The sequence below is a fragment of the Notechis scutatus genome, chromosome 1, assembly GCF_049901735.1.
Source record: "Notechis scutatus isolate UNSWTSFEM ecotype Mainland chromosome 1, rNotScu1.2, whole genome shotgun sequence".
NCBI classification, from domain to species: Eukaryota; Metazoa; Chordata; class Lepidosauria; order Squamata; family Elapidae; genus Notechis; species Notechis scutatus.
The window spans coordinates 110261737-110282556 of NC_142009.1; the positions used below are offsets into that span (position 1 = coordinate 110261737).

The following is a 20820-nucleotide window of genomic DNA, read 5'->3' on the forward strand; positions in this document are numbered from 1 at the left end:
ACGTTTGTATTATCACTCCCATCAGCTGCTGCCAACCTTAGTGGGGCAGTTGGAACCCCCTCCAGATGTCTGTCGGTCAAACGCCTCCGCCCTAACTTAAGATGGCGGATAGACTTTTCTCCGCCGGGTTGCAGTGACGTAAGCCTGCTGTTCCGGGTGAATGACAGCGGGCGCCATTTTGTGTGGTTAACGCAAAGCTAACCGGAGTGACGGGGGCAGCCGAAGTGCTGCGAGTGTTACCGGTCAGCGCAAAAGGCGCGGGCGGGGTAAGTAACTGCCTGCGTAGCGGCTGCGTTTGAGAACAGGCGGAAGCCGGCCGGACAGTTGATTATCCTTCCACCATCATTTGGGTTCGGTGCTGAATTCCGAACAGGCGGAGCTCGCTGCGGCGAGGCAAAGAGGGTGGGGAAGAAAATGCAAGGCCGGTGCTCTGGGTTCGGATTAAGAACCCGGGGCGGGGCGCTAGTCTACTTTGCTTCTCCTGGATGGCGGATCGTTTCCTAGCAGGCACATTCGCGGTACTCTAACCGAGGGGGGGGGAGGGGCGGAGATAGGGGGGAAAGGGGAAAAAACTCGACCCCGTTGTGCGCATGCGCCCCGATCTTTCTCTTGCTGGACTATCCAGGCGGCGGTGGGCTGAGATTGGGCTCATGACGAGCCTTGTGTGCGCCTGCGTTGAGGCCCCCTAATCTCAACGGGATAAATAGCCTGAATTGACACTTGGGGCGACAGCTTAGTTCTGTTGCTATGGTTGCCACGTGAGAAGGCCAGGAGCCAGGCGCCCGCTCACATTGTGTTGTAAACATGCTGGGGGGATCTTGTGCGGTATTGCTGATAGCTAGGAGATGCGGGAAAGGGTGTGTGTGTGTGTGCCTTGTATTACTCTCGCAATGGAATTTGTATGGTGTGGTTAGTCTAACCCTGTGAGTATTAATTCAGAAGGAGGCTGTTTCCAGTTTTAATAGGATGCCCTTGCCCACAAATGATTAAAATAGTACTTGAAATTCTGGATAGAGGGGTGTGTGGCGTCCAATAACAAGAGCTGTTATCTTTGTGTTATGTTTCTGGACTGTGCAGAAAGATCAGGTTTATTGGAAGTAGTTTGCTGAATGTAATGGGGCATCGATATGAAACAATAGAACTGCTGTGGGTCTGGATTTTGGTTTCAAAATGTAGAGTGGGATTCTGTCAGCCCCAGTTCACGGAGTTGTGCCATTTCAACCCACTTCCAACCCACAGCTACTGAAAAAGAGTGATAACCTCACTTTGGTTATACCAAAGGTAACAAAAGCAGCTCTGATGAGAAAAGCAACCGTTGGTTTGGTTGTCTCTCTAGATTAGGTCCCCCTGCTTTTTCCTTGTGGGCTGCAGGTGACTAACAGATTTGTCATTTTAGTGGAATAAATAACCCTGATCAACTTACTTTCAGAAGTGGTGGTGTTGTAAACAAAAGTAGCATAATTAGATGTATTATTGCAGATATCCAAGTCATACACCTTTGTAATGTAATGCCATTTTCATATCATATTTCAGACTGTATACTTCTCAGAATATGTTCTTAAAATAATGCTTAATAGGAATACAGAGAGATGATAATTTCTGGTGGAGGGGACTATTTTTTAACTTTCAATTTCTAAACAAAATCAGAAATACAGGTAGTCCTCAACTTACCACATTTGAGTCCAAAATTTCTGTTGCTAAATGAGTTAATTTTGCCCCATTTTATGACCATTCTTGCCACAGTTGTTAAGTAAATCACTACAGTTGTAAAGTTAGTAACACAGTTGTTATGTGAATCTGGCTTCCCCATTGACTTTGCTGGTCAGAAGGTTGCAAAAGATGATCATATCAAAGATGACGACGGGATCCTGCAACTGTCATAAATATGCACCAGTTGCCAAGCCTTCAAATTGTGATCACATGGCCATGGTGATGCTGTGTGTGTGATGGGTGTAAGCGTGAAAAATGGTCGTCACTTTTTTCATAGCTCTTGTAACTTGGAACGATCGCTAAATGAACTGTTGTGATTCGAGGATTACCTGTATTTGTTTTAGATTCATTGATGCTTTTGCATGAATCTGTCATTATTTTTGAAGTTTCCTGATTATACTATGTTAGGAAAATATGTATGTGGTACTTGAGAAGTTTTTGAGCTTGTAAATTTTATTTACCATACTTCCATCCAATGTTCAGTAAACTGAAGGCATTTTATATTAACTTTATTGTTTTTTTTTTGTAAAGAAACATTATGATATGTTGAACCAGTGGCTAAGACAAATGTCATAAATGACAATAGAATGAACTAAGGCAGGGATGTCAAACTGAAGGCCTGTGGGCCGAATCCGGCCCACAGGGTGCTTAAATCTATCATTATTAATAATAACAACAATAATAATAAAATTTGTAAGAAAGATTATGATTAGGATAACTTTGCAGATTTATGCCTGTTTGCTAGAAAAGTCTGTATACCAAATAAAGCATTGCATTTCATGTAGTCTGAATGCAGTATTTAATGGTGCAAAGGAATTGAAAATTAAACTTTTATACTATATATAATATGATGTAGCATTGTTCAGAGTTGTGTAATCTGCATAGGAACCATGTGAAGAGAAGAGAAAATAATTTTCTAACAGTGATTATCTGGTTTGTGGTTATCAGATTTGTTTTTATGATTTATAAGGCCACTAAGCTAAATGGTGTGACTCAAAGAAAAGTATAGTTGAAATTCTTAGCACCAGTAAATAAGGCTTTTTTTTTTCATTTATTTCATTTACTCCTGTTTTCCAAATATTTTTATATGAATGATGACTGTTTAAAAATATAGCAGAAAATCAAATTAAAATAATTGGAAACTAAATTTTATGGCTTTTAAATTCTGAAGGTCAACCCAGGATAGCAGATCTTGTAGCACTTTACATTTGATAGACAATTTTTGCAATCAGAATGGAAAATACTTACATTCAAATTTTTTTGTTTGATGTTGCAAATTTCAGGGAAAACCTATATAGTTTCCGTGGAATGTTTTGATTACAAGAATATCACAAAAAATCTTTTGGAACAAGGTTTGGATAGCTTTGAATGGGTAGTTTGGAAAAGGTTGGATATCACTGTACACAGTTTAAAGTGAAGGCTTAAAGTGAAGCTTGTACTCAAATTTGAAATGTTATTTTTGCTTCAGCAGAGAACATATAAATAATTAAAGATGTGGGATCAAGGTGGGCAGCCTTGGCAACAGTGGCCTTTGAATCAGCAACAATGGATGCAGTCATTTCAGCATCAGCAAGATCCAAGTAAGTAAATAGCAGTGCCTTCAGCATTAAAGTTATTAATCCACATTTTATAAACTGGGTTAGAATATTACTATTTCATTCACATAGAAAAGATTGCTACAAAAGATGAGTTCACAAAAAAAGAAACCTGTTAGATCAAAGCCCAACAAACTGTTCTTTAGTGTTTACAATCTTCTGAAAGTTGTTACAAGTTGCTTCTATATTGCTTGTAAATACTCCTTTAGACTCTTAAGTGAATAAGAGAAAATGCTGGTAAACAGCAATATGTGCTGAGCTAATGATTTGTTCCCTATCCCAGTATGCCTTAATTTACATTCTTAAACAACATCTTCCAATGAGCATTTCCCAACTAGCTAATATTTTGCATATTACTGTTGAAGGAGAAGCACGCATTTGGCAAAATACCGAACAATTTAAAATTTGTTTTAAATTTGGGGTATTCTTCATTTTATAGTGCAGTCCTCAAACAAATTTTAAATTGTTCAGTATTTTGCTTGAATGCGTGCTTCTCCTTCAGCAGTAATATGCAAAATAATACAGGGAGAAGCTGGTTAAAAGAGTTTCTTGCTCTTTGATCCTTACCCCTTTAAGAAAGAGTTGTTCAAAAAGCGAGGTGTACCTCCCTCAGGGAGGTGCAGACTGAACCCAGAAGAGGTATGAAGCACCTTTTCGTTATACTGTTAGAATAAACCCACCTTCCTTAAAGTTTCATTGTAATGTTTTCATAGTTCATTATGTTCAGTTTGGTGTTTGGATTTTTAGTGAAGGTGTGTATGTTAAGATTACATTAAGAGAGGTTTGATGGTAAAAAGTTAACGAGCTCTTCCTTTAAGATGAGGTGCGCAACTTTCTTATGGTAGGAGCTTTACTGATGTTTTGTTTTTTAAAAAAACTTGATTTCTGAGACTTGAAAAGAATATATTCAATAATGTTATGACCTCTGGAATTGGGGGGTTTCTCTTTTTTGCCCTTTTATTTATTGGTGATAGGGTAAAGGAGCAAAAAGGAGCAATCTTATACCTTGAGAAGCTTAAGTCACCTGTTTTGCTATTTAAAATCCCCATACCCTTAAGAAATGTTGGCCCCATCCATTGCAAGGGATGGGATTTCTACCTTTTCTTTAAAATGTGATTTATTTATCCAAACCAACTACATTCATGCCTTTTCCTTTATATGCCTATGCCATGTTTCTGTTATGTTGTTAATAGCTTTTTATTCTTTTATAAAACAAGAAAGTAGAAAAGAATAAATAGTCTATATATGTTCATGGTATCCGGCAGATCTGGATGTACTAACTTGAGGCCAATGTTCCAGTTCTGTTAATTGTTACATTGTTGCAACAAGCCAATACTCTGTTTGCCTGAGTATTACAATTATTTCTTTCAGAAGTAGTGTTTTGTAGAAGAGTAAGAAGAAAAGGCTCATCTGTGTCAGTGATCTCTCTTTCTTGATCTCTCATTAATTCACTCCCATGGGATATCAGTTTATATATGAGTGTTCATATAGGTGCTTAAATTTTTAAAACGCACTGAAACTGATCCATGTTCAGGATTGAGTTGCAAAGCTTTTAATATTTTTTTCAGTAATAAGTTCTTAATCCAGGAAAGCTCACATTGTGGAGAATTGCTGTATGGGGTATTGTATCAATGTTAGAGGCCTCCAAAATATAGTCATAAATGATGCAGATTTTATTAATGGAGTATGAATAAAATTCAGTTCTTAGTTGTACTGTGGAAATCTATATATCGAAAATCTAATTCTGTTTCCAGGCCAAATTGACTGGGCTGCATTAGCTCAGGCATGGATTGCTCAGCGGGAAGCGTCGGGGCAACAGAGTGTGGTAGAACAGCAAGGAATGATGCCAAATGGCCAGGAGATGACAGGAATGGAACCTGGTCCAAACAACCATGGTAATTTTCAGAATGATCCAAATTTCAACAGGATGTGGCAGCCAGGTACGTTGTTGATCCTTTCCCCCCACTGCATTTGGAATCTTCCTAGTTGTGGGTACAGTTCTTACAAGAGCAAGAAATTAAATCTGATTTAGTTTGCAAAATTCTTATCAATACTGGGCAGGATTGAGTTAGGACAAAAATTTCTTTTATGGGAAAGACAAGAAGCATTGATTCTCCCAAGTAACTGTTGCTTGTAGCGATATATGATATTTTCTAGATTTCTCTGCCTCAGTTAGACTTCATATATCGATTCAGATTGTGATCGGAAAATAATCTAGATGCTTTGAAAATCAAGCTTTGTAACATTAAGTATGTTAATTAGGTTAAATAAATTCAAAGTTGTATAGACAGGCATAAAAATTGAAAAGAACTGGCAATAAACCAACAGGACCAAATTATATCCATAGTTCCCCAACAATTTTATTCGGTTCAGTGCTTGCTCCCAAAAGCATTTTAGAATAGTTTTCATTGATACAATTTCTGCTGCTTGAGTAAAAAAACAAAAAAAATTACCTTTCTGAGTGAAAGTAAAGAATATTCATAGGTTTTTTAATTTAACAGAAATTTATAGCAGAAGTTACCCTTGATAAAGGAATATACGTACTGTAAAAAGGTTGTGATAAGCAATTGAATCAATTTTTTAAAATACATTTTGAGACAATAGTATTGTCAACTCATAAAATATTTCTATGGTCTTTTTAGAGTTGCCAACAGAAAGGGAGGGGGGGGAGCAGTGTAGCAGCTTGCTAAACCAAAACTGCATTCCATAAATGTTTTCAAAGATAACTAGGTGATTGATGTTTCTGCCACAACATTCTAAGGAGAGCATGATTGATGACTTGGCTATGGATGTATCCCACTGGAGAATATGAATTACGATACACCCAGGCAGTGCTGGCATGTTAACTCCCAATAAATCCTTTTTAAGTTTTGGAAGTTTGACTTGAGACTCAGGATTTAAAAGGGGGTAACTGCCGGAGCCCTGGCAAGTAGTTCAAAGAGTAGTTCACTTTCAATTGAGCATAATATCAATGTATGTTGGACACAGATGTGAGGAAATTTTTCACTGGATCAGCCATAGTTCTCCTTGTTTTAGACAAGTTGCACATTGTCATGTTTATGATTTATCTTATACAAATAACCTGCATCCTTTTAAAGAAAGTTGCAAAAACTGGGCTTGTTCGCTTTGGGCTGTTTATGTATGCATTGACATCTTAGCATTCAACATAATTCCTCTTGACTTTTTGCCATTTTGAGATTAATTATACTACAAACTTATAGAACATGTTTTTCAAAGTATCCACTGGAAGAAGACAAAATATTTATTTTAAATATTGTGATATTGTTGCAACTGGTCTTACTACTTTAAAATTTTAAATATGTCCATATTCTGTAACATAGATGAAAAAATTGTGGCTTCACAAACACGATTGAACTTCAATTTCTGATATCCATTATTATTTCACTATACTTGCTAGGACTCTTGTGAATTGGACTTCAGAAACATGGAGTACTACCATAAAGTCATCAATTTCTGCTGTGTAAGATAACCAGTTCCTACAAAAATGACATTCCTTTTGGCCTCTTTTTTCAACTAGAGTTGATCCTTAGCAAGTGCTTTCTAGATTCATTGAACTACTTTGTCAGCCATATCCAGAATTGTCATTGGTTACATGCACTGGGGATGCTGAAAGTGATAAACCACAATAGCTGGAGATGCTGACATAAGTAATTATTTTCCAGAGGGATATTGTATTAGTTTAGCCATCAGAAACAAGAATTTTTTATAACTTAAACATTAATAAATGTATTATTACATAGCTTGTGTAGCTCCCATCCATTTTATTTGACATCAATATTTTCTTCGATGATGGAGATCCTTAAAATTGCATTTCAGATCTGAAAGGCCAGATTGAGGGGAAAAATTAGCTGATATAATATAGACTTTCCCTGTAATAGATGTGATTTGCTTAAATACTATTCATACAAAGAACTACTAAAATAGTTTGGATTCATACAAAAATAGAAACCAGAAATGTTTAATAATATATCCTTCATTTTAAAAATCAATACAACCTGATTAAAATGATTAACATTTTTTGTTACGACATCAAAACAGAATGGAACATGCCCCACCAGCCGCCTCATCCGCCTCCAGATCAGCCATGGATTCCTCCAGCCCCTGGATCAATGGATATTGTTCCTCCATCTGAAGACAGTAACAGTCAGGACAGTGGGGAATTTACCCCTGACAGCAGGCATATATTTAATCAAAATAATCACAACTTTGGGGGACCACCACCTGATAACTTTGCAATGGGGCCAGTGAACCAGTTTGACTATCAGGTGAAACATTTGTTATTTTAATATAAGCATGTGGAGTTCCAGCAGCATTGCTCTAAAGCAGATTTCTACAGAGTTTACTTGTTCATTAAAATAGATTTGTTTGCAAACTTTTACCCAGCTCAACTAGTTGTTATACCAACTGTATTCTTTATCAGATTGGCTGTGATACTGTACATATGTTGAGCTACGCTGGATTAGTGTGATGTGTTCTATTTGGGATTTCTTATGAAAGTTCAGCCGCAGGCAAATGTACATTTTATTTACATGATAATTCCTTTTATCTGCTTTTATACTTTTTACTCAGTTTTTTGGGTGTGTGTGTCTTTTTTTGCTTTTCTTGCTTTTAAACTCCCCATGTGATATTTATATATTAAAAGTATATAAAGGATAGCTGTGTTTATATAAAACAGATTCATGTTTTGTAAAGGAGAAAGGAAAAAAATATTAACATCACAAGGATGTGATTACTTATTACTAAACTAAGTAAATAAAATATGTTGAGATTCTCCCTATTAATTCTCTGAATAAATAATACTTTTATAAAATATTGTAAAATTATGTATAAAGAATACAAGGGCTAACTTAAAGGTAAATATTGTATAAAATCATGATGCATACACCTTTAGCCACTCTAAAATTGGAGTTAAATCAGAACTGTAGACTATAGTTTTATTTAATTCATCTGTTTTGGGCTAGTTAGTTAAAAAACACCCTGGAGCACTTTTATATACCTAGGCATTCCCATTCATTTTGGTGAAAGCAGAGAATTAGTCTCTAGATAGAAAGGAGGGCGGGGCATGAGAATTTCTGCACATCTGGTATCTGCATGTTTCTGGATATTACATCTGAATGGAGTCCTTGGTACGACTTAGCATTAAGTGTATTGTTTCAGGAGCACAAGGTATGGCTACATTTTTCTCAATTATGTGTTAGTGTTATATTAAGTTTTGATGTTACATTTAATAGATATGTACAAAATAAGTGAAGGGACTGTTTGTAATAAGTTAGCTTTTTATGTCCTTATATAGTTTGTTAAAAATTGCAAACTATAATTTATTTGGTAGTTTGGTCATCTGAACTTTTGAATAAAGTATATCCCATCCCATATACCCACATTGATGTATTAATGCAGGGCTGTCAAACTCGTGGCCTGTGGGCCAGATGTGTCATGCTGTGGCCACGCCCATACCCAGTTTAGCGAAGGGGGAAAAAGTCACGATATGTCACGTGATGACACGAGTTTGACACCCCTGTATTAATGGAACTGAGATTGAAGACACAATTGATGAAGGTTATACACACTAACAATTAGATATAATTTGGGGAAGATGAAACAATAACATGATTGACTAGCTTTTTGTAGCAGCTTTTCTTTTAATAGTAACAATATTCAACTGAAATGAATTCATTTCTTAAATCTACATTTCCAGAAGTGCTGATAGCACTTAAAACTTATAAGAGAAAATCCCAAATCGTTAGGAAAACATTAGATGGTTTTATTTCTGATAATGCATAGGTTTTATTTCCTGAAATCACGATTCATGTTTAAAAGAATGCACACATACTCTGAAAATTATTATACTGAGATTTTAGTAATATGCAAATATTTAAAAGCAAGACAGAAATTGCTTGATCATGCAAATCCTTTAAAAACAGTATGGGCAGTTTTCTTACTCAATTATCTTTCATTAAAAGAAAAAAACCAATGTGCTTCATTTGTGTACATCATGTTCTTTATGATCAGCATTGTAAATTGAATATTTGACAATTGATGTTAACCATAGTCTTTAACCATAAAGAGGTTATTTACTTACTTAAATATGTCAAATAATTTTTGCTTAAGAAGTGAGAATTGATCATGAGCATTTGACCTAATAGAGTAGAGTAGAGTAGAGTAGAGTAGAGTAGAGTAGAGTAGAGTAGAATAGAATAGAATAGAATAGAATATTTCATTGGCCGAGTGTGATTGGACGCACAAGGAATTTGTCTTGGTGTAAATACTCTCAGTATACATAAAGAAAAGATACATTTGTTAAGAATCAAGAATCATAATGTACAACACTTAATGATAGTCATAGGGTACAATCAACAATCAAATCATACTAGGAAACAGTCAATATAAATCGTAAGGATACAAGCGACAAAATTACAGTCCTACAATCACAAGTGGGAGGGGATGGGTGATAAGGAGTGATGAGAAGATTAACAGAAATAGTAGTGCACACTTTACACACGTGTGTAAAGTGCACACGTTGAACAGTGTTGAGGGAATTATTTGTTTAGCAGAGTGATGGCTTTCGGGAAAAAACTGCCCTTGGGTCTAGTTGTTCTGGTGTGCAGTACTCTGTAGCGTTGTTTTGAGGGAAGGAGTTGAAACAGTTTATGTCCAGGATATGAGGGGTCTGTAAATATTTTCACAGCCCTCTTTTTGACTTGTGCAGTATACAGGTCCTCAACTGAAGGCAGGTGGGTAGTAATTGTTTTTTCTGCAGTCCTAATTATCCTCTGAAGTCTGTGTCTGTCCTGTTGGGTTGCAGAACCAAACCAGACAGTTATAGAGGTGCAGATGATAGACTCAATAATTCCTCTGTAGAACTGTATCAGCAGCTTCTTGGGCAGTTTGAGCTTTCTGAGTGACACAGAAGGAACATTCTTTGTTGTGCTTTTATGATGACATTTTTGATGTTTTGATGGTGTCCATTTTAGGTCATGTGATATAGTAGAACCTAGAAATTTGAAGGTCTCTACTGTTGATACTGTATTGTCAAGTATTGTAAGAGGTGATAGTATGGGAGGGTTTCTTCTAAAGTCTACCACCATTTCTACGGTTTTGAGTGTGTTCAGTTCCAGATTGTTCTAGTTACACCACGAGGCAAGTTGTATAACCTCCTGTCTGTATGCAGATTCATCGTTGTCTCGAATGAGACCAATCACAGTTGTGTCATCAGCAAACTTCAGTATTTTAACAGATAGATCGTTTGAGATGCAGTCATTGGTATATAGGGAGAAGAGAAGTGGAGATAGCACACAGCCTTTGTTATCCTGCAAATGCATGATAATAATTCATTTATATAATAGAAAAGCTATATAGTATCATATGCTCATTAGCACATGATTTAATTTCCCTTCTCTGTTGAAATTACTTCAGAAAGATAACATGAGAATATTAGGTATATCCTGATGGCCTACAAATAAATGCCAAACCTCCAATAAAATAAAAAACCATTTATGTTCCTATAGATCTTTTGGGCCTCTATTTCCTCAATGGAAGATTCCAGCTCCATATTATATATTGTTTTTAAAACAGTGTGCTTTCTAATGTCATAGTGTAATACAGCATGGGCTTCTCTTTTACAAAATTACTTTTTAAATGGTAAAAATCCTTTTTTTGTTTCATTAATCTTTGCATTCTCCCTAAAGTACTCTGGACTCTAGTAGACACAAGAACTATTCTATACAGTGATCAAGCCCTTTTCTTTTTCTTTTCTTTTCTTTTCTTTTCTTTTCTCTTCTTTTCTATCCCATTTTACCTTTTTACTGAGAAACTGTTAGGGGAATCTGTAGCATTGAGTTAAAGAAAAATGAACATTACTTTTTCAGCATGGGACCACTTTTGGTCCACCTCAAGGTGGGTTTCATCCACCTTATTGGCAGCCTGGACCGCCAGGGCCCCCAGGACCTCCAGCACCTCCTGCGCCTCCTCAAAATCGAAGGGAAAGGCCAGCATTTAGAGATCGCCAGAGATCACCAATCACATTGCCTGTGAAACAGGAACCTCCTCAAATTGGTATGTCTTCAGTATATTTAGTTTAATGTATGTGATACACACATTTTGAAAATACAAGTTGTTGGTCGCTGGGTTTCACGGCCTGTAATTGAGTTATGCATACTGTACTCAATTTCATTTATCTGTGCTTCATCTTAAATAGAGCAACTTTATGGACCTTCAGCTACAGCCTAACAAATGTTCTCCAATATGGCCCATGGAAAGAATTATGAAGCTTATTAGAGACTGTTAGCTTTTTAAAATCCTGATAGGGCTCATAAAGTATGCATTTATTAAGTAATTTATTTTATGATGCTGTAGATGCTGTTAAACGTAGAACTCTACCTGCTTGGATTCGTGAGGGCTTAGAGAAGATGGAAAGGGAAAAACAGAAGAAACTAGAAAAAGAGAGAATGGAACAGCAGCGTTCTCAACTGTCTAAAAAGGAAAAGAAGGAAATTACAGAACCAGGAGAAGAGGATGGACCTCGGTTACCACAGAAAAGTAAATTTGTAAGTGGGAAAATTCCTGAACAAGTTTACATATTTTTAAAATACTTCATTTTAATATTTTTTTTTTTAGAAAATAAAGTTGTATTTTACCAACAGCGTTGGTAGCAAAGGCAGTAGTTTGTCCATACTTTTCCTAATTTGTCAGTCTTCTAAAGCAGATGGGTAATTTTAACTGCAAGGTCCTGCCCAAAATACTGGTTTTGTTTTGGCAAAATGATGGAATATGTCAGGCAGTCTTGATCAGGCAAAATAGACCTTAACCTTGAAATTTCCTTTTGCATCAATATCTTTTTAAATTTTGTCAGTGTGAATAGTCAACATTTCAAATATGAAAGTTCCTTGTTGAAGAGCTATATTTCTTGTTTTATAGGATAGTGATGAAGAAGAAGATTTTGATAATGTAGAGGCTATAAGTAGTGGAAAAGTCACAAGAAGTCCATCTCCAACTGCTCATGAGGAGCAGAGTGAACCAGAAATGACAGAGGAAGAAAAGGATTATCAGATGGTACAATTCATTTTTGGATCCCTGTATTTGCCATACATTTGACTGTTAATATAGTAGGAGCCATAGTTAAGAAAAAATAATTTATTATTACATTCTAATTTTTTAACTTAATTGATAAAATTTAATGATAAATTTGTAATTTGAAAGAAATATATTTAAGCTTAACTAGGAAGGGTTTTATTGTTAACCATTATTGAAATAACTAATCAGTTAAAGATATTCAGAAAAGCTGTTCTTTAGTCAAATTATTCTAATGGAGACATCAAGCAACTGTTGCTAAATTGAATTTTTATTGGTGTGCTGATACACCTGTTGTATCAAAATGTGTTAAATTGAAATCTGCTACAATTAGGGTTTACTGTGGAACATTTTTTTACTTGATATTTTTGCATAGGATGCCATATAAACATTGTTGGCATAAATATGCTGTTTCTCTTACTTTTGCCAATCCTTTGCTATTTCTTTTTCAAGAAGTGAGATGCCTTGAATTGGGGTAGCATCTGAATGAATGTTTATCTTTAAATTTGTTCAGATGTTGCTGACAAAAATGTTGCTGACAGAAATTCTCCTAGATGTCACCAATGAAGAAATTTATTATGTGGCTAAAGATGTCCATCGTAAAGCAATAAAAGGTATGTTTAGGCTTCTAATAGGTTCATTAATTGTCCTTGTTCATATCTTGTAATAGTTTAAAGTATATAAGCATATGTTCATATATAATATCTGTACCTAAAATAATTTAAATGTAAAGTTCCAAAAATTCATTTGTAATCATATGTTGTTCTGCGTAGTTTATAGCATTAAATATTTAATTTTTTCAATTTAACTTTTTAAAAATTGTGTTGAGTTTTTAAATAGAATTTTCTAGTTGAAATTTAGATGAGCAAAAAAATTCCAATAAGTCAAACTTGTATAATTAAATGTTTTTGTGATCCTGCTATTCAGCTTTTTTTTTTTAAAGTAACCTTATTTCATATAACTCTGAATAAATTAATATACTGATTGTAGGTAAAATGTATTACTCTGTTAATACCTTACTCTAAAGAACTGCCTTTTTAATTGTATCCATTATTAATTTACAGTTTAAATTTCTAAACAATCATGGCCAGAAATTACTGGGCTTTCAATGGATGATACGTGTTTAATGTTTTTTCTCTCCTCCACAAAACAGCAATAGTAGTAGATTTAACAATACCATAGACACTCATGACTATGAAAACGTGGCTATTTGTGTTAACATGTTGTTCCTGTTGTTGATGTGATACAAAGCTCCTGCAAAACAGCTGGCACAGTCCAGTGCATTGGCTTCCCTCACTGGACTTGGTAAGTATGTTCCTGATTTTTGAGAGGGACTTAATGGGGAGAGCTGTCGCTTGCATTCCTAAATATGTATTGAAACAAGAGTGAAACTGTCCAATATGCATTAGGCAAGCATCAAGTAACTTAGGACTTATCTCACAAAAGTTATACTGAAATCTGTGAAAACTGTAGTACTCTTTCTGTGCAAGCCTTCCCTGAGGTTGGAGATTGGGTGTTTTTGGCCAGATATCTAATATGGTATCTAAAATACAATGGACTTGAATGATTTGTATTATTTTTTAAAACTTTACTGTGTTAGTGTATGTTTAAATTAAAAAAACAACCCACAATAACATCTACTACTTTGTCTTGCCAAAAATCCCACACAACAAAATGCATATTTTGAATTCTCATAGCTAATGCTTGATATTAGAACATGCTGGATATGAAATTCAGAATTGCATCCTATGTTGTAATAGATTGTGTAAAAACTGTGCATGTCAGTGTAACATTGATAATGCTGTCATATTATTGTGACATTAAATAAATATATTATTTTGACCACTATGATTAATTCTTTTGTTAGTTTAAATGTATTTGGAAAATAATTTTAAAATTAAGAACCTGGGAAAGAAAGTAAAAATGCTTCTGAACCAGATGCTCAAGATTACTTTCTACCAGTTTTTCAGATCTATCTTTTGGGGGAAGAGAAGTCCATTCCTATTGCATATCTGTACCTTTTTAATGTACAGTCTTTTCTGAACAATTGATTGGCATTAGGACTTTTTAAAGCCCTGGATATTGAAGCTGACTGAAATCACTGTAACGATATCTTGAAGGACAGATCTTAGGCAATGCACTTCACAGTCTATTTTCTTGCTGATGTATTCTAAGCATTTGGTACTGGCTCTGTAAAGAGCTTTTTTACTCATATTGAGCAGAAAGTATGTAATCTTAGCAATTGCTTGCTGGAAAACATGGCAAGCTATTCCGGATGAAGTAAAACCAGATACTGAACAGCAGGTCAGATGTGTGGGCCTTGAACACTCCAGTCAACCAGCATTGGCACTTCCTCCAGAATAAGTGGCTTGTTCAGTGAAGAAGTGAAAGATGGGCAATATGCACTCCTCTTTGCCCTGCAGAAATATTAAGAACCAGGATTAATCTTTCCTCGTGATAGACTAGGCTTTATGCACGCAGGTGGACTGGGTGGTTATGGATCAGGAGACAGTGACGATGAGAGGAGTGACAGAGGCTCTGAGTCATCGGATACTGATGATGAGGAACTACGACACAGAATCAGGCAAAAACAAGAAGCATTTTGGAGGAAGGAGAGAGAACAGCAACTACTGCTAGAGAAACAGCTGGAAGGTATGTATATATGCATAGGGAGAGGGACTCTTATGCTTATACAGAATATTTTAACCTCTTACTATGTTAACTCTATGTGTAGCATTTCATGAGGCAGTTAGGGCAGAAGCCTCTTTTGCGCACACATGCACAGATAAGGCCTTGAAATAGCCCTGCCATGCCATGTGCTTGGTTTATACCTTAGTCATACAGATCCATAGAGGCCTTTCACAAACACCTAATGAGATGATCTGGAAAAGGCCTAACTTATTATGTGATACTATATACCCAAGCAAAGCTATTGCACTTATGGTAAACTAATTGTAGGAAATCAGGTTATTTTTTTTCTTGCGTCTGTTGAATGTTCTCCAGTGATTTTTGCTGCCATAGAACAATTGTGGAATAATTACTATTCTTACACATTTTATCTTAAAATTGTTACTGGCCAGAAGAATAGGAATAGTTATCGGTTCCACTTTATTTGTATGATTTGGGGATCTATTTCTTTTTGGCACATATTTTACAGAAGAAAAGCTCCAAAATGAGAGAATTGCAAAAGAGATGAGTGAACTTGCCAATAAAGAGCAAGGCAACAATTCACCACTAGAAGATGTGAAAGAAGCTGAGGAGGAGGATGCATTTGGTGAAAAGAAAAAGTCTCCAAAAGAAATAACACCAGACATGGAACCCAAAAAAGAGATTAAAGAGAAAGAGAGAGTAGGAAGGAGTAGGTCAAAAAGTTCAAGTAGTGCTAGTTCAAGTAATAATAGCAGAAGTAGCAGCAGTAGCAGCAGTAGCAGCACAGCTAGTAGTTCATCTTATAGTAGTAGTTCAGGCAGCAGTCGCAGCTCTACACATTCTTCCTCCCCCAAAAGAAAAAAAAGACGTAGTCATAGTAGGTCACCTAAAGTTAGGCGTAGCAGAAGTAGGAGCTATTCACATAGAAATAGAAGAGAAAGGAGCAGGAGCAGGGCTAAGGTAAGAGAAAGGCAGAGATCTAGTAGACACAAGAGTATAGAAAGAAGGGAGAGGAGACGAAATCATAGTCCTTCCCATGACCGAAACTGGGAGAGACGTAGAAGTGATAGTCACTCAAGAGATAGACTTACTTGCCATTCCACTTGTAGTGGGAGTCGAGATAGGCATAAAAGTGAAGATCAGCACAGGGGCATAAGTGGGAACAGGCACAAACATAGTCACGATAGCAAAATTCAAGAAAGAAAAAAGGAACGCAGTAGGAGCATAGAGAAAGATAAAAAAAAGAACAGGGAGAGGGACCGAGATCAGGAAAAGCGCAGGGAGAAACAGAGAAAAGAAGACAAAGACAGTAAAACTGGCAATCATGAAGAGAGATTAAAAAGAAAAAGAGATAGCGAAAGAACTTTCTCTCACAGAGATTCCTTGTCTTCAAAAATGTTAAGGCGTGATTCAAGGCAGGAAAGCAAAAAAAGTTCTACCAAAGAGAGCAAAAAGCATTCAGGTTCAGAATCTAGTACAAGGAGCAGTTCTGAGTCACGAGGCAGCAGCAAAGAAAAGAAGCCGAAGAAATCAAAGCATAGTCGGTCACGGTCCATGGAGAAATCTCAAAGGTCTGGTAAGAAGGCAAGCCGCAAACACAAGTCTAAATCACGATCAAGGTAGTATTCTTTTAAGTATTTTGCTTGATTTATATATTTCTTTATATTTCAATTCTTCATCATGCTTGCCTGCAACGTATATATATATATATATAAATACTTTGCAAATTAAACTGTAGATTATCCTTCTGGTGGGATGGGGAGATACCTTTGATCGCTTTAAAAAAAAGAAATAGTTATTAAGCCTAACGTGTATGCTTTTTATGATTCTTTTCCCTTTAATTTTCCCCACTTTTTCTTTATTTTTCAGATCAATGACTCCTCGTCGTAAACGCTGAGGAATGATATGACACTAGTCATAATGATTTTAAAATTCCATGAGTTTTTAAGGGCTTGTCTCATTATAGAGGCTCATTATAGAGGCTACAGTTGTGGCTATGTAGATGGAAGCTGACCCATTTTTTAATGAAAAGATCTGTAAATAGCTGTATTTTTTGGAAACACTGCTCGGAGTTAAGTACTTGCTAGGAATTCTTTGTATTTACATTTTTCAAAACAGTAGTGCTTACCTAAGGCTATGAAATATGTCATTCTCTTTCAGCTGTAATGTTCTTAAATTGCTATTGAATGTATTGTGATGTCAATAAAGTTCTTTAGTTCATTTTTTTGTTTAACTTCTTCTATTTTTATTTATTTTAAATATTTATTTGCAAGGCATTTTTCTTTTGTAAAATGCTTAATAGTAATTTAACTTCTGGGTTTCATCTTTGGATAAATCCCAGTCAATTCTCTGATAACAGAACTGTGTGGGGGGAAAAAACCCAAAGGTTTTTGTTTTATTTTAATGGTATGCTTCATCATACTATGTGTGAATGAAATGTGGATAATTACTGTAAGACATACCAAGACTAGCTAAACAGAAATAGTAAGTCCAAGTAAGTTAACTTACATGAAACAAGTTTATAGCTTTGCAACACTCTTTCTCGTATGATTGGAGAAATTAATACTGCTTTTGACTCAGTTTCTGTAATTATAACATTAAAAGTCACTAAAATAACCTTGTGTTAATAAATTTCATTAGGTCTAATCTTACAACTTACCAACTTAAGATGATGATTGCAAAATAAAAATGCTGTTTATAACATTAGAAAATGCTAAAAAGTAAGCAGTTTTTTGCTTGGGAAACATGAATTCTAGAGAGATCTTGGTGTTAAAAGTAGGCTTAAGTATGTTACATCTTCCTATCAGAGATTGGGAACTTTCATTTTGATTTCTCATTTACTTCAGAAAGTTAATGGCACGCCTTAGTATTTAGCTTATAACTGTGCAGACTAAATTTATAAGGTGCAGGGAAATAGAGTTGATACAATCCTAATAAACATAAGACCTGAAAAAATAGGAACTAAGATGTCAGTATCATGCTATGTACTTTGAGTAACCCTCTTCATGCATTGTACCTTCCAGGTGCATAGTACTGATAGTCCTTGCTTAATGACTGGTTGCTAAGCGATTGAAGTTACAGTGGACTCCCTTTAAGCTGCTTACTAGCCTGAAGTTAGAGCTGCTGCAGTGCCCCTCCAGTCATTTGCTTTTACAACCAATTGCAGGGACACTAACAGACTCCCCCTATTTTACCCCCACCAAGTCCTCGCAGGGCTTGGGCCTCTTCCACCCCCTCCCATCAAGCACCTTACCTTTTGAAGATATCCAGAATTTTCTGCAGCTCTGTGTGATTTGGGCAGCCATATGGCATGATTCCAGAAGTGAGTACAATTATTTTGAGCAACCTTCTAGTCCCTTCTTTGAGTTAGTAGTTTCTTGATTGATGTATTGTTTACCACTTGACAAATAGTAAAACAATCAAACCACAAAGAAAAAAATAACACTCCCGCATTTGTAGGGCATGCCATTTACATATAAGCCAAGAGCAACCCCTCTCCTTTCTAGCACTGATAATGTTATCTAGTTTGGTAATGAAATGTGCAAGAAAACAACCAAGCTCAGAGAGCACCAACCACTCTACACACCCCAAACCTCCAGAACAAGAAAAGTGATTTCTAAACAAATACAAACTTGAAGCACCCAGTGTATATTAATTGTAGGTGAACGTAATACACATTTTGTAGCAATCCTATTAACAGATAGTGTGTCCTCTATTTTATTTCTCCAATTTTCCTACTTAGAAAAATAAGGCCCAAAAAGAAGAGTTCTGTAATAATAGAAAATTAAATGTTTGTTTCTGTATTTAACTTGCTCCAATAAAAACTACAATGCTGTTTCAGTTTGTTCTTTTTAACATACCAACATGTGCGTAGGTTATAAGAACACAAGAGAAACAAATACTAAATGTCAAGGTTATGTTGACTCATAAAAGTAGAAAACTTTGAACTTCACTAACCTCTCCCTTATGTAATTGTCATATAATGTTAACATAGAGGAGAAATGGTCTTTGGAATGCACATTTGCTTTGTCACAGAGAAGGCATTTGTTTATTTACATATAATACTTTATTTACATATATTTTTGTATCCAGCTTCCAGGTACTTTACTATCTATCTATCTATCTATCTATCTATCTATCAACTATCTATTTACACACACACAATTCAATAGATTTATATCTTACAATCAACCCACATAACCATAACTTATTAAAGAAATCTCCTTTATAACCCTGTAATCCCTTAATTTTAGGTAGAATCAGGGCAACTGGAATGGAGCGTTTACTGGCTGGTGCCCTTCCTGACATTCTGCAGAATTCACAGCAGATATTTTTTTTCTTTGGCTCTACAGGATAAAAATCAGAGAAAGATAGTGCATAATTTATTGCATTCCTAAATGCATCCTTGCCTGTCTCATCCACATATCATCTTTGTTCCTGAAATGGCTTGCTAACTTAATTTTTTAAAAACAAATTGCTGTGCCCTTATATTTATTCCCTCCCATCCTGAGGAAGGTTAAGTAAGCTGAGGGCAACCAGCTCAAAGTCACCAATGAAACTTCTGTGAGTTAAGTGGACCCAGAAGATGAGTGTCGCTATTTAACCAGCATACCACATTGGCTTTCTATGGAGATTCTCAATCATCCAGATCATGGTTGTCCTAAAGGTGCTTTCCAAAAAGCAGCTAAACTTGGTTTTTCAGTTCTAAAGAACTGAAGCTTCTTGGATGGGAAGTGAAATGTTTTCAAGGAAAAAAAAACCTCCAATTGCCTTTTGGAAAAGCACATTTGGGATATCCTGGCTTTCACAAATCCTCTCAACAACGCTCCCAACCTTTGTGCCAGTTTACCTCTGAGCCAGTCTAAGCTGAAGTATTTATCCACCGAGTAACAAAGCAATCTCCTCAGAACACTTAATATGGGATGGAAGAGTCTCTGGAAGCTCAGCCACCTCTGGGTTCCCTGGAACCAGCTGCAGGGCTGCCCTTCTCATTTGGCCAAGGGACTCTAACTGCTGGAGAAGAAAGAGCTTCGCTAAACTACTGTAGAGTCCGTGACACTTCTTCCTAATACTAACCTGTGCAGCTATATCCCACTGGGTAATCCCTGCTGCGCTTGGTCTTCCTCTCCACAAAACACGGCTCCTTCGCCCACCATGAGTCGATTTAGAGCAGGGGTGTCAAACTTGTGTCATCAGGGCATCACGTAATGTATTGTGAATCCCCCCCCCCACTTCACTAAACTGGGCATGGGCATGGCCAGCATATAATGCATCTGGCCCACAGCCTGCGAGTTTGACAGTCCTGATGTAGAGCCATGGTGGCCAAGTGGTTATAACGTGGCTATAATACAGTATTGCAGGCTCCTTCTACTGACTGCCTGTATTTCGATTCTCACCGGCTCAAGGGTCACTCAGCCTTCCATCCTTCTGAGATCAGTAAAGTGAGGACTGATTGTTGGGGGCAATACAGGTAGTCCTCACAACAGTTCATTTAGTGACCCTTCAAAGTTACAACGGCAATGAAAAAAGTGACTTGCGACCATTTTTCACACGATCTTTGCAGCATCCCCCTGATCATGCGCTCAAAATTCAGATGCTGCGCAATTGCTTCATATTTATGACGGTTACAGTGTCCCAATGTCATGTGATCACCTTTTGTGACCTGACAAGCAAAGTCAATGGGGAAGTCATATTCACTTAACCGTTGATAAGTTACTAATTTATCAACTGCAGCAATTCACTTAACTGAGGCAAGAAAGGTTGTAAGATGGGGCAAAAC

General features: G+C 36.4%; 1 protein-coding gene across 3 annotated transcripts; it reads left to right on the forward strand.

The window, feature by feature from the left end:
• Positions 1 to 146: 146 nt before the first annotated feature.
• PNISR (PNN interacting serine and arginine rich protein) lies at positions 147 to 17261 on the forward strand. Of its 3 annotated transcripts, none has more exons than XM_026666595.2 (12): positions 147 to 266; positions 3179 to 3290; positions 5060 to 5245; positions 7365 to 7591; positions 11192 to 11378; positions 11679 to 11869; positions 12240 to 12374; positions 12907 to 13006; positions 13644 to 13697; positions 14874 to 15044; positions 15550 to 16660; positions 16911 to 17261. In XM_026666595.2, the coding sequence occupies exons 2-12, from the start codon at positions 3203 to 3205 to the stop codon at positions 16936 to 16938; spliced, it is 2478 nt and encodes an 825-aa protein (XP_026522380.1). In that variant the 5' UTR covers positions 147 to 266; positions 3179 to 3202; the 3' UTR covers positions 16939 to 17261. The 3 variants fall into 3 exon arrangements, with proteins under 3 accessions (XP_026522380.1, XP_026522381.1, XP_087799113.1); XM_026666596.2 differs by having other exon boundaries at positions 155 to 266; positions 3182 to 3290; XM_087942987.1 differs by lacking the exon at positions 147 to 266 and adding an exon at positions 500 to 518 and having other exon boundaries at positions 3182 to 3290.
• Positions 17262 to 20820: the final 3559 nt, after the last annotated feature.

Bases quoted from the DNA above. Each gene is read 5' to 3' on its own strand.
- PNISR (XM_026666595.2), top strand. From the start codon at position 3,203: ATGTGGGATCAAGGTGGGCAGCCTTGGCAACAGTGGCCTTTGAATCAG. The intron at 7,592-11,191 runs GTGAAACATTTG...TTACTTTTTCAG, and splicing joins TGAACCAGTTTGACTATCAG to CATGGGACCACTTTTGGTCC. The intron at 13,698-14,873 runs GTAAGTATGTTC...TTATGCACGCAG, and splicing joins GGCTTCCCTCACTGGACTTG to GTGGACTGGGTGGTTATGGA.